Genomic DNA, 14,408 nt, shown 5'->3' with positions numbered 1-14,408 from the left:
CTGTAGACCATGCTACATTCCTGCTCATTTTATTTATTTTATTTTTTTAAGAGTTTATTTATTTATGAGAGACCACTGAGCCACCCGGGCTGCCCCCTCCTGCTCATTTTATATGCTCATTTTTCAAGACTTAACTTGAAAGTTGCTCCTCTTTAAGTCCTCCTTGATATCTTTATCTTACTCTAGATGTAGGTACAGACAGGTAGGTTCCCATAATTGTACTTCAAGTTGCACTGCACAGCATAGCAGTTAGCAACAGCATTACACTGCAATAGTAACTGATATATCTCTCTCCCTTGATAGTTAAGGCAGTTTCCAAATATAAGTAATATGTGTTTATCACCTTTTTATCACCTTTTTATTCCAAGTGTCCAGGATGCTGAATGCTCTGTAAATGTTAACGGATGTACAAATGGAACAATAAATGAGTGAATGAATATCAAAGTAATACAACTCACCATTGGCCCAGGTTTTCCAGGCATACCATGTGTGCCTCGTTGTCCCTAATTAGGAGGAAAAAGACAAATAAAATTCCATTTTCTACAGTATTTGCTCATAATTCATTTGTTTTCTAAAATTTCCATGTTAAAAACTGAAGAATAAATATTAAAGTTAACCAACAACCCTCAAATGGGTCGATAACAATAAAAATACATTTTTGTATAACACTGATAAGGTAGTAATAAACACATTTGTCCTTACAAAAATAACAAAGAAGAATCAAAATTGAAAAAATGAAACTGATTAAAATGATCCTTTTTACTTGGAACATATGACTTTCAATAAAATGATCTCAAAGATACTGAAATTTTGTACATCTGCCTTCCTAATAGATTAACTCAGAGGAGGAATGTGCTTTTTGTAAAAACAAAATAAAGCACACACGCACACACAGAGGAAATTAAATAGTGAATGCTATGGCTATCATCTAGATCTTCCTTCAGCACTGAAGAAACCATTGTACCACTGCTGGAAGTGTTACAAGCTGATGACTCATAGTTAAGACCCTCCCATAAACTGCCCTCAGCTAAGGAGTTCACACAGCAAAGGTTATGCCTCTTCCCAGGTTACTGCAGTGGTACAATGGATTGGCCCCCCATTCATGACAAGTCTGATGAGCCATGCCAGCCCCATAGTTCTCATGGAACTGAGGACTCATGGAGACTGGGGTCTTTGTTATAACTGTAATACAGTTTAAATTCTCCCTGTGACAAACCCTGCTTTTTATTCATTTCTTCACAAATGTAGTTTCTGAGAGAACTCCACAATAAATGTCCTGCATATAAGTCTTTGATGTTGTTTCCTAGGAAACCAGACCTAACACCCTGATACCATTGGTGCCTGAAGAAGTACAAGAAAGCTGACTCTAAAATGAAAATGTAAAGCTGGACTCCTCACTGAATAGCTTGTGATAGATGAAGTAGGACTCACTCTTGACATCCTGGGGTGATGCAGCAATGAACATTGTCTCCAGTAGTAAACTGAGATAGGGCGCAAGTGTCAGAGAAAGGGCTATGGGTACAGTAGCTCAGGCACTTGAGAAGGATTAGTAGTAGCAATTATAAAATTGACGGAATTTCATGGCTCTTGTTGAATGCATACATTGGAGAAAAACATTGAAAGGCTAATGGTGTTTAATCATCATTATAAGACTCTTTGGAAGCATCTTAAAATATCGTAATCTTCTACAATCAGAGGGAAGAAAAAGTTGATGGTTGGGATCAGGGCTTGATAAAGCTTCAAGAGCCCTTGTGAAGGCTGAATTCTAAAGCACAGAAAGCCTGTTATGCCGTCCCTATTTTGAGGGCCCTTGGTTAGAAGGAATGAAATTTGGCATTGGGATATCTTAAGAACTTTGAAATCTCAATTCTGAAGTCTATGGGCCTATAGAAATTCCCACCATCCCCACCATCAATAGCTTATTCTTCCTTGCTTAAAGGGAATGCAGAAGCCTCTACTTTACCAGGCAATATATGCTACCACCACTACCCCCTGCTCCTGTCCTTTGGCCACCAGATGAATAACTATTTTTCTCAAAATAACTAAGTTGAGGAAAAGCTGCTTCTGATAAAAGAGGGAAGATACACACCAAAGGAGTCATGAGTGCTTTACATCACGTAGAGGGAGAATCCAAAAGAGAATGCATGTGAGTAGGTCCTGAGGGTACTGGATCAGGAGGGAAAGAACATAAAGTGGGAAACTTAAAGAATACACAAACACTCTCCCATGATGCACAGTTAGCACTCTGATAAAGACTCTGAAAAATGGTGTTGACATGGGAGATGGTTCTTTGAAACTTAGGAAGAGCAATGGCCTAGACTAAGTGGGATAGAAATGCTGGGACTGCCTTGGCAGGTAGTAGAATGAAGCACAGAGAAGTAAAAATGCTAGAGTGGATACTCCATGTAAGGGTGGGTGAGGCAACAGCTATGTTCTACAGTATTTTCTGTGTTTCCAGACGACACTTTATCTTCAAAGGGATAAGAAAGGGCCTAGTGAGAGGGTCTCACTTCTCCCCAGCCAAGGCCCTGACTTTGGTACTACTCAGAAACTCTAAGGTGGTTGTCATCTTTAGGCTAAGGGTAACAGCAGGGGATACTGTAAGCCTGGGATTCCTATTATTAATGGGAATGAGAAGATCTCGTAATAAAGGCCAGGTGCAGTCCTTAATTGTCCAAATTAAAGCAGGTGCAATACAATGAACTGCAAGGTTGAAATATTAGCAAGTATAGTCTAACACCTTCAGGGAGCTATGAACAGAAACAATGGAATACATCCCCTATCTGGCTAGGTCAAGGCACACAGGCAGACGGCAAGGGCATTTCTCAATCTATACATTTAAAATAAATCAATGACAGGGGTGCTTGGGTAGTTCAGACAGTTAAATGTCTTCCTTCAACTCAGGTTATGATCTCAGGCTCTTGGGGTCGAGCTCCACATTGGGCTCCCTGCGCAACAGGAAGCCTGCTTCTCCCTCTCATTCTGTCCCTCTCTTCGGCTCATACTCTCACACTCACACTCTCTCATGAATAAATAAAAAAAGCTTTAAAAGACTAATAAAATAAACCAAACACAGATAATCAGAAAACTCGGCTCTTTTAAAAGGGTACACTCACAGTACTTACCTTTTAGGATTATGATGAATGTGAAATAAAGCATGGAAGAATGTTTGGCATACAACAGCTGCTTGGTAAATAGTACCTACTATAATTTTATTACTATTCCAAATTTTTTATTTTTTTCATGGACTCTATTCCATGCTGCTATAGGTTTTTATAGTTTTCTTAACTTTTGTATTAATATAAGTAGGCACCAAATGTACTGTGGTTATGTAGGCTGTTAATATTAACAGAAGCTAGGTGAAGGTTGCACAGGAACTTTCTATACTACCTTTGCAATTTTTCTGTAAACCTAAATTTATTTCAAAATAAAAAGCAAAGATAAAAACTGAAAAATTAAAAAGTAGACAACCAGTACTATTTTCTCATTTAAAAGACATATTCAGTTCCTTTGAGAACACTGAAGCACACATACTTACAGGAGCCCCCTGTGGCCCAAGTCTCCCCCTTTCTCCTGGCATTCCCCTTGGGCCCTACAGATGAGAGAGAAAAAAACATCTCTTGAAGCATCTTATTTGACTCCTAAGGTAGTCTGGCTACATCATGCAATCCAACCAAGACTCATCATAATTGGCCACCAAACAGTAGTATTTCTAGAAGCAACTTTGGGTTTGAAAAAATCTCCACCTGTGGGGATACATAACCTACCACCTCTTACCTAATAGATTTTACCTTATGAAACTATAATGGACTAAATCTACAATAATTCTGATTTAAACACTAACTATAGAAAAAGAATAAGAGCATTCAATGGTTAAGAAAAACAATGAAATGCAAGAAGCCTGTCTATTTAAAGGGTGCAATTCTCTGGATATGCCTTTCTATCAGCTGGTAATCAAGTTTACTTCATCAGGTAACATATTTTCTCCATGTCTTTTTATTTTTCATATAAACATTCTCTTAATTTCTAAAAAATAAAAACAAACAAAACCAAAAAAAACAAATAAACAAAACCCAAAGAATTAAATTGATACATACCATTGGACCCATGGCACCCATTGGACCAGTAGGGCCAGCTTCACCCTAAAGCAAAAATGAGGTTATATTACAGTATGAGAAACCTACAACTGATACATCACTTTTTCTGTGTGTGTGTGTGTGTGTGTGTGTGTGTGTGTGTGTGATTTTAAAAGTGTATTTTCAGACTGGGCATCTGAAAGGCATACTTGAAATGAAGGGCCTCAAAATTCTGATGTATTATTTTATCTTAAAATGCAATGGCAATTTAGTTTCTATAGAAATAAGTATAAAATAAAACTGAAAATGTAAACAAGATTGATAAGACTATCATGTCTATTCATATTAATTAGGATCAAAAAGTAATTATATGTTTATATCTGATAATACTTTAGCTCAAGTAAAACTTTGCAAAGCTAAAACTGACCTCTTAAGATCTATTATAGGAAGTTTAAAAATAAAAAAGATTAAAGCCAATGCCTATACACATATATAAATACACACACACAAACACACACAGAGATATGTGTATGTATATCTTGCATGAAGTTCCCACTAAAAAGTCCTCTGTACTTCTTTTATGGTCTCTCTCTCGAAATGTAAACACATCTTGTGAAGACAATGGCCAGAAGGCCTTGGAATTAAAAGGGTACTAAATGATGAAGCTAACGACTACCTAAACCTCTCAGATATTTTTGAAGAAGAAAGAAGAGGGACTGTGTTTAACGGGTGAATTCACAGTACCATCTTCATGTAACACCCACCCCATGCTGGCAGAAACCCAGTGCCATGATGGCTGTTCTTGGTGGCAAAGGGAAGCCATGTCATGGGCCCTGCCAAATCTACTGCCACTCGTCTCTGAAAAATTATATTTACCTACTCAACTATCTCTTTTTTGGTACTCCTCATTCCTCCAGAACTTAAGATGGCTCTGAAAAATTGGTAGGCACTTGAAGCAAACCTAAGGTGTGACAGAGACATGACTTGGGGATAATGGGCATGCTTACCTTGGAACCCGTTGCCCCAACTTCACCTTTAGGGCCTTCAAGACCTTTGTGTCCCTAAGAAGAGAAATATAAATTTATATTTTACTTGCTTTTTTTTCATCCTCAGATTTGTAAAAGAAGAACCAAAAAGAAGCTCACAGAAAGTACCTTATAAAAATATAAAAATGGTCATTTAAAGTTGTCACTCAGAATGTTTCCAAATTTTCAACAGTTTTTTGAAAGCCTATTCAAAGAAAATTAGAGCAACATTCTTAATTTGTAGTGTTCTCACCTTTCAGATTTTTGTGACTTTGCAGAAATTTCATCTATAGCTACATATGAAAGACCTTTGGTGGTTTCAGAGAAGACAAATAATTATGCAGTTTATATAGTTATAAACTCTGGGTTATAGCAATGGATGACATTCAAAATAATTAATAACTAGTATAGCAGCACGCATTCTAATCAGAGGCTCAACTACTCAAAACAGGCCAGCAAGTATATACTTACTAAATATCAGTCATGCTTTCTGATAATTAGATGACAGATAGATAGAAGATAGGTAATTTCTTTTTTTTTTTTTTTTCTGGAATTTGGAGATCTTTTTTTCATTTGAAGGTAAATCTCAATGTTATAAAATTCACAAATATGCTAATTTAAATACCTAATTCTACTTATCTAAAACATACTGTAAACTTACAAATATGTATGTTCTCCACGTGTCAGAGTCTATTTCTGGTTTGGAAATCCAGAGAATCAATTCCCCCTAAACTGCAAGTCAGCAAGTGTTTCTTTACAGTTCACTTGAGCAAAATTCATGCAAAATAGTAATTAACAATTATCTTCTTTACTTGTTAACTCACAAGTAAACACCTTAAAAACTGCATTTTGTGAAAGCTTCTGTACTGAAATGTAGAAAAACTGAACTACACAGTTAAAAATCTCTTAATTTTTTATTCCTGGCACCATGACCACAATGTTGGACAATATACCTGATGTGATGAAATGAAAAAGAAAAAGAAAAAGCTGTAACAGATAAAAGACCTCATCTGACACTAACTGCAGTAATAATAGCTGCAAGTTTTGCCAATTGGGGCTGTGAGACTCCTGGGTAGGAAGGGTTTCCTATGTAAGCCACAGTAATTTCTCTGTGGATCATCGTTCCTTTAAGTGGCAGAGTTCTGCAGCTCCTCTACTGCATTTGGGGCGATGTCTCAAAGTGCAGCTTTCCTGACAACTCTCACTCTCTCCTGCTAAGAACTATAGCGTTTTCTTCTGAGAGATTTAGAACCTTCTGCTACCACATTCATCACCTCCACCACCAGCTCCATAACCACCACCATAGGGACTGTCTGAGCTTCTTCCACCAAAACTGCCCCCATTCACGGGTCCATAGCTTGATTGCTGTCATCCACTATAACTTCCAAAAATCACTGTGGCTCCCATCACCACCAGAGTTACCTCTAAAGTTTCCTCCTTTATTGTAACCAACATAGCCTACACTGCCGCCATATCCGACTGCTTGGCGTCCGTATCCTGGTCCAAAACCACCATGTCCCTCCCTACTAGTATAACCAGGACCACCACCATCACTGCACCATCACCTCCAAGTCCATTATATCCCCATCCCCTTCTCAATAACCACCTCTGCTGCCACCACCTCCACCACAGCCTCCTCTTCCACCAAAGTTTCCTCCATGACCCATAACGTTGACAGCTCTACATGCACGACCTCTTTGTGATCCAGCAGACTATATTTCTTCAGAAAGGGCCTTTTCCACTTCACAATTATGCCCATTGACAGTGTGATATTTCTGAACAACAATTTTACCAATTGTATCATGATCATTAAGTTACATAAGCAAATCCTCTTTTTCCCCCCTCTGCCTGTCTTCCATAATTTCTATGGTTTAATCTTGCCCTACTTTTCAAAGTAGTCTCTCAGATTATATTCATGTGTATATTCTTTACTACAACCAATGGAAATTTTCTTCACTGTTGGATGGGCACCAGGATTTACAGAATCCTCTCCAGAAACAGCTCTCTGGTTCTGTTACATGCCCATCAATGTTGTGGTCAAGCACACACTGCTGCTGCAATAAAAGTTTTATCTCCATCTTGAGTGATATGTAATTTCTATATATATAGGTAACACATAATGATTACATATTAATTATCTTGAGTTATAAAGAGAGAGCATTTCTGTGGCCTTCCAGGTCTGGGCTGACTGGGCCCTCCCATGACCTAGTGCACTCTCTAGTATCATGTCACTTATTCTACTACGTAATTTTGTCTTCATAACTGTAACCCTATTTGCCTGAAGCTGAAGGCTGTGGATTTTTCTCATTCATCACTGTGTCGTCTTTTGTCGTACAGTATCCAGCATACAGTAAGAACACAAAATATATTTGTTTATAGAATCAAATGAAATTCAAAGGAAATATAAAAAAGCATTGTGAATTTGGTAACCACAGATAAATACGGAGACCCTAGCCAGCTAAGGACAACTGACAAATAGAATTATAAAGATGTTGAAGGTAATGCTCCCCAGACTCTACTCAATAAGCTATAATATCTGAAAAGGATTGAACTTACTCGGTGACCCTTCAGGCCTGGAAGACCAGGAGCCCCAGGAAATCCTCGAGCTCCCTGTGGGGAAAAAAATAGATAAGGCAATTGAAAGTCATTAATAAGAATAGGAAATGGCTTAATATAAATTTTGTTCCAAAAAAAATCTAATTCTTATGTTTTTTTAGCAAAATACCAACAAAGAGAAAGGAGTAGTACACTTTAATCTGCCAAAATACACCTAGGTGATCAAAAATTAGCAATGCAAATACACTGTTAGAAGTGGGAACATGACTTATACAAAAATGTGTATTAATGTCAGGTATTGATTAGATGACATTTCCAAATTTTGAAACTATATCACTGTATTATAATTAGTAGCAAAAACAAAACAACATAAAAAAAACCAAAAACAAAAAATACAACCAAACAACAAACATAAAACAGGAAAATAAGCCTAAATCAATATGTTCAATGTCTAAACCAACTAGATCAACGTATTTGGGAAAAAAACAGGGAAGGAACTTAAGGAAAACTATGCTTTATATTGTGCTTTACTTGTGGTAAAAGAATAAATACATCTGTTTTATTTTCTCTGAACCACTAAATATGGGCAGCAGAATAGGATTAGAAAGATTGCTTTAAAATGTAATAAAAAATTTATTTTAAGTAAAATGTTCAGGAGAAGTTTTAGGATCAATGACTGTTTCAAAGATTAATGAAAGAAGTGAAATATCCAACAGAAGGGTTGGGGTTGGTCAAGAAATATGGAGAGAACAGGTTGGATCCTAGACTCAATAATGCCTTAATTTATGCTAATTTATGAATCCCCCACCTAAGCATAGTGAATTAAAAAACAAGAGAAATCAAACAGAAAATTAAATCCAAATGGTTTGACTATTTTGAAATGATGCTTGAAACTTTTTCCTCACACTCTCTTCAAATAGATAAGGACCCAGGGACTTAATTATTCACTTATTCTCATTGCCTACATTAATTTGACTTTGAATTGAATGCCATTGCCACTGGCACCAGAAAACTGAGTACAGTGATAGCGTAGATCGATGTATCAATTATTATCAATTATTACTATTAATCTGCATATCTGTGGCACTCAGCCCTATGCCTAATGAGTGGGCATCCAATGAATAAACACTGAATAAACAACTGAAGAAATGGTTTAACATGGCTCTTAACACGCATAACACTTTTCCCAAACCTTATCTAAGGAAATTCTCTTGTGCTGACACAATCTCACAGATGGCAAAATCTTCTGTTCTGGACATCATTGCCTTCACTGTTTACTAAATACTCAATGAAATTCATATGATAAAAGCAAAGCAATCACTCCTCTGTGACCTCTTACAGGGAAAATATTTCTGTAGTGCTTCAAGGGGGAGTTTTAACAGCCAGGGCACATCAAACCATGTTCTCTGAACAAATAAAGTTCCACTAATTCTTCTGTTTACACAGCCCTGCTTAGGAATTCCTCACTTCCAGAACTTCCTTTAAGTTTTTCCACTGGAATGCTTCCCACTTTACTGATATTTGTTCCCTCTCTTTCCTGAGCAGGAAACTCAGTACATGCAGCCTATAGGAGAATTACTGAGCTATGCTATTTCAAGTAACTAGTGAACATTGCGTTTTTGTGGCCTGCAAGGGAATTCTCATGTGATTGCATATCTCTAATACAACAAGAAAATGAACCAGATGTACTAGTACTCATAAAATTTTTCCTTTCTGCTGATCCGAGACTGTCATCACACCCCAATCACATGTGTCGTTGCACAGAACTTGCAGAGTGCATCTGTGACATGCTGGCAGGGCCTCTTCCTCCCCACGGAGGGCCTACACTGAGAGGATGCACAGGAGTGCAGCAGGACGGGAGGCCCAAGCCTGGACTGGAAGACGTGCACATCTGTGCTAATGACTAAACCTCATGCCTTCCTCACGAGGGAGGAAAGGAAGAGAGAGAGCAGAGAGCTGGTTTTATATTTGAAACAAAATAATCCTTGGAGCCCAGTAAGTTCCCTTAAAACACGAGCACTCATTTAAAAGAAAATCTCAGCATTGAACCTCATCAATTTTCAGGAAGTAAATGGAAAATAATTCAGTACTACTGGTTGTATTGAGTGGAAGGAACACTAGAAAATTACAGGAAATGTAGGAAGTAAAAGGTTGAATCAGTGTAGGGGTTGTTAGACAAGGAGAAACTGTAAGAGCAGAAGTGTTAAGAGGATTTTTGCTTGCTTATTCTAATTTTCCCCATTGCCTGTGTAGCATATCCTAGGAGAGGGCCTATCAAAGTAACATTGAGTGAGGATGAAAAGGTGGGTTCAGAGTAGGGCCAAGTGGCGCAGGTCCCGAATTCCGGTGGAGTGTGTTACCAGGGACGTGTCCCTGTGGTAAGTCAAGGGGGAAAAATAGCTATGTTAGGGGTACTGGCCATCAGTGTAGCTTGCCATAACGTTTCAGGGTCCAGAACATCAATCAAGACTTCTAGCCAACATGACAGTTTGAGGAACAGCCAAAGAGGCATCCTGTCCACAATTTACTGTCCTTAGCATATAAAAAACAAATCAGTAAACTCTCAAGCTGTTCTATTAGACATGTGAACAATACAAAATAAAGATATTAAAAAATAAATTAATAAATAAAGATATTAAAAAGACAAATGGAAAAAAAATAAAAAATAAAAAGACAAATGGGATTAGGAAGTTGTGAAATAGAAATAGGTCAGGTTGGTGACTTCGTAAATTTGACACTCAGTTTGGAGAGTGTCCATGTTAGCTTATGAAATAATTATCTGGCTCTAGGAGGATTATTCATATGGTGCCAATGCAAAATAGGAAATTGGAATTAGCTGTCACTCTGGCAAAATGTACTATTTCACAATGACAGAAGGGAACATATCTTGGTAATAGTGTCTAACGTACATAATGAATTACAAGGTGATTTTAATAGTCTTTACTTTTCAAAGTTTGCCTTTATGGCATTGTATTGATAAGTATTAACTTACTGGAGATCCTGCAAATCCCACTTCACCAGGATTTCCATTTCTACCAGGTTCACCCTTTAAGGTAAGAAAAAAAAAAGGGGGGGGAGGAGAAAGCAAAGAGGATTAAAATACTCCTGAGACTAGATGACAAATCAATTGCAGATAAAACTCTTTTTTCAGAAAGCTCATGCCCCCTCCACATACCCCCCACCACCACCAAATAAAGAAAGCTCATGCCCAATGCTCTCCAAACAGTATAAAAGTGAAACTGGCTCTATTCCTGCTGGCAATCCATTATAGCAGTCAGCTGTGAAGGTTTCATTCACTAATTTATCCAGAAGAAGAAATTAATATCAATTATATTGTCTGACCTAGCTCACTATTTTAAAACATCAGAATTTACCCACACATACACAGACGGGTATATGCTATGTTATTCTGTATTAACATGAGGCCCTGAATTAAGAGTTTCTTAGAATACTACATGTCGTTTCTTGTGATAAAATAGTTAAGAACTACTAGACATATTTTCTTTATAACCAAATTCAATGTAATCTGCTTAAATAAATCTCATGACACACAAAGAGAAAATATTTACCTGGTTTAGTATCACACTGAAATTAATGGTTTACCATTAATTTTATCCTCAATTTTGGTACAACTAAGAAAAAAAAGTCCAGAAAAGCAAATCTGTTTTTGCATCCTGTTCTTAGATCACCCGTTATTACTGTTAAAACCTGAAGTTGAGTCTTAACTTTAAAAAGCCAATTGAAGAAATGGCTTTTTCAGCATTGGAGAGCAATATCGGCACTACACTATTAATACATTAAAAAATTCCATTTAATGAAGACTTCATAACAATGTTTTGCCATCCGAGCAATGTATTTTCTTTAAGTTCACTTCAGGGGTTCCACCAGCAAAAGTCACGGTTATCGTGACAGAAATTCTAGTATCTTATGGAGAAATCACAATGGAAATCCAGGGGAATTCAAGAAAAAAGACAGAATCTAACAATATACAACCATCAAAATGAAGAATACTTTTAGATTTTGTAAAATCACACTCCAGTTTTGCCTGAGTTTCTGAAAGCTACAAGTGAGGAAAATAAACTGGTAATCAGGGAATAATATTCATATTAACACTGTAGCTCCTTCTTCTTCAAAGTTTCAAAACATAATGAAGGAAGGCAACTTACATCTTCACCGGGTTTTCCAGGAGGACCCTCTGGTCCACGTGCTCCAATTGGACCCTAATAATAAAACGAAACAAAAGGAAAAGAGAACATTTACTTCTATGCGCCTACACTGATCAATGATAAAATCTAAAATATCCTTGAGACAAATGAAAATATGATAGAAAATAGCCTTATTTATATTCTAAATTTTATGTTGCATGCCTCAGCTTATGGGCCCAAAGGAAAAAAAAAATCAATTTCATAAATGCAAATATGTCAGCATGGTCTGCTAACCATATTCAAAGCCTCTGAATTTAAATACTCTACCACAGGAAACATAATATATGCCTCCTGAACTGGACTGTAATTTCTCACTATGTTAGGAAAGAGCTGACAAAATAAATAGCTCATCATTATTATCACATTATTACAACTGTGGACCCATATTTAACTGGGTCTACATGCTTACTTGACACTTACCATTGGTCCAGGTTCACCGGGTTCACCAGGAGGTCCTGTAGGGCCAACACCACCCTAAAATTGAGAACAAATTATGTAAATAAATAGAATTATATGTAAATTATATATACAAACCAAAGAAAAACAGAATACTAAATCACATATTCCTGCAGATGGTGCAGTTGTTTAAACCGCTGGCTCTACTATCTTCCAGCTCTGTGACTTTGAGGGAGTTACTGAATCTCTCTATACCTCAATTTCCTAATCTGTGAAATGAGGATAATAATGCTACCTACTTCGCTTGGCTGTCATAGCTCTCTTGGTAACAAATACATGTTAAGGACCTAGAGTAGAGCCGGCACGGAGTGAGTGCTCCATCAGTGGTAGTTAGCACCATGATCATGACGTGACCATCATCTTCTTCATCACCGTCAACAACTAGGTTTTTCTATTCACCGACGGCAGGAATATAAAATGGCTTGAATTAACACTCCACACACATGACAACAATCGTATGAAATCTTTAACAGAGCTAAGGATTCTTTTTCTTCCCCTTTCTTCTGAAAAAAATATTTCCTACTGCCTGTCAAATCACTACAAAAATTATCTGGTGAAAGCACCACACTATTTTATTTGTATTTGATATGCTATAGAAAGAAAGTGTAGTATTATATTCTTTTTAAAGATTCCATAGAGCGATTATCTTGACTGTAGTTTCTAATACCACATGGTGGTAGCCTTCTGTGATCTGGTTTCTCAGCCTCAGAGTTAGCACATAACCAATTAGGAGAATTTTCATTATGACATGAGATAATGATCTGTTATTTTAGAAGCAAAGGCATATAAAAATTCTTTGTATTGGAGGCCAGTCACATAAAGAAACCAGATGATAAAACTTGAGCCCCATGAAGAAACTTTGAAAAACATGCTGCATAAGTATCTGAGTAAAAGTTAACTGAATCAGCTTGTTCCAAGTGAGCATTACAATATGAATTTAAAGGCCAGCCAAAAGCATTCATGTCACAGAGACCTTATTTGTATTTGTTTTTATTTTGTTACAGTATGTAGTTTAATTATAAAAAGACTTACTTGCTGCCCTTGTAAGCCTTGAGGTCCTCTTGGGCCAACAGGACCCTTAACAACAAATGAGAAAAGTTGCATAGTGTTCGTGACAATTAGACCAAAATTTCAAAAATGTTGCATCAGGCTTAGAATCTGGAAAAGTGAAGCTTTGACAGTGAAAGATGATGACATTCTCCATTTGTACTCATCTGGAATGTAGCTAAATTCAAGAAGATTAAAGTTTGGCAACATTTGGGATGATTTTATATATACTTTCAGCCTCTTTTTTCCCCATGTCTCTGGGACAAGAACATTTGCATGCTTAAGGGTGGTTCTGTTAAACCAAAACATCCAACAAAAGAAAAATCTTGGCAGGCATAAAGTAATTCTCAAACTGTCTATTTAGTTCTTCAGTGTCACAGCAGAGAATTCTTATAACTTAAATGAATGAGCACGTTGAATTAAAGACTTAGGAAGCCATCAACAACAATATTGACTAGGTCACACTAAAAATAAGTTTAAAATTATCTATGGCACTAAGATTTCTGGATTATTTCTTTCATAACATACATTTAAAGTATCTACATAGGCTTTCTCCATTTAAGTATGAAATGATTACACTGAGGCATGACAATGAGAAGGAAAATGCCATTTTAGAAATTATATTAATAATATATCCATATAATTTTTGAAATGGCAGAAAAAGTGAAATCAATTAGATCAAAATCAAGTTTGTTCTTATGGCAAAAATTTAAATTTTTATTTTGAACATATCAGAGGTTTAGCTAGTAAGAAAACTGACACTTCATTAGAAAATAAACACACAGGCAATGTGAACTTCAAGTGGATGAAAACTAACCTATTTCAGAAATTCATCCCAAGGTGATCGCTGAAGAAGCCCATACTGCGAAGGACTTAAAAAGTATACAAACAATGTTTAAGGATGGGTAAACAGGGTGGTTATGTATGTGGCCTAACTTCACACTTGGCTATTGCCTGACATTCCATTAATCTGGGATGCCTTTGAGTTATGAGATTGTATTCTCCAAATATCCAGGTTCAGAGAAAATGGGATTCCTGTTGGC

General features: G+C 36.8%; 1 protein-coding gene across 1 annotated transcript in view; it reads right to left on the bottom strand.

Moving 5' to 3' along the window:
• The window catches only part of COL5A2 (collagen type V alpha 2 chain), a 138,263-nt gene that overhangs the window by 41,868 nt on the left and 81,987 nt on the right, over positions 1-14,408 (bottom strand). Inside the window, exons 9-17 of the mRNA XM_072811054.1 lie at positions 13,351-13,395; positions 12,283-12,336; positions 11,824-11,877; positions 10,650-10,703; positions 7,658-7,711; positions 5,084-5,137; positions 4,098-4,142; positions 3,539-3,592; positions 459-503 (exon numbers count right to left, since the gene is read on the bottom strand). Coding sequence (XP_072667155.1) covers positions 459-503; positions 3,539-3,592; positions 4,098-4,142; positions 5,084-5,137; positions 7,658-7,711; positions 10,650-10,703; positions 11,824-11,877; positions 12,283-12,336; positions 13,351-13,395 — 459 coding nt within the window. The remainder of the gene's footprint in view (positions 1-458; positions 504-3,538; positions 3,593-4,097; positions 4,143-5,083; positions 5,138-7,657; positions 7,712-10,649; positions 10,704-11,823; positions 11,878-12,282; positions 12,337-13,350; positions 13,396-14,408) is intronic.

Source organism: Canis lupus, chromosome 34 (genome assembly GCF_048164855.1).
Source record: "Canis lupus baileyi chromosome 34, mCanLup2.hap1, whole genome shotgun sequence".
In the NCBI taxonomy this organism is placed as follows: Eukaryota; Metazoa; Chordata; class Mammalia; order Carnivora; family Canidae; genus Canis; species Canis lupus.
Note: the sequence above shows the minus strand (reverse complement) of the source record. Positions and strands in the feature narration are given on the sequence as shown.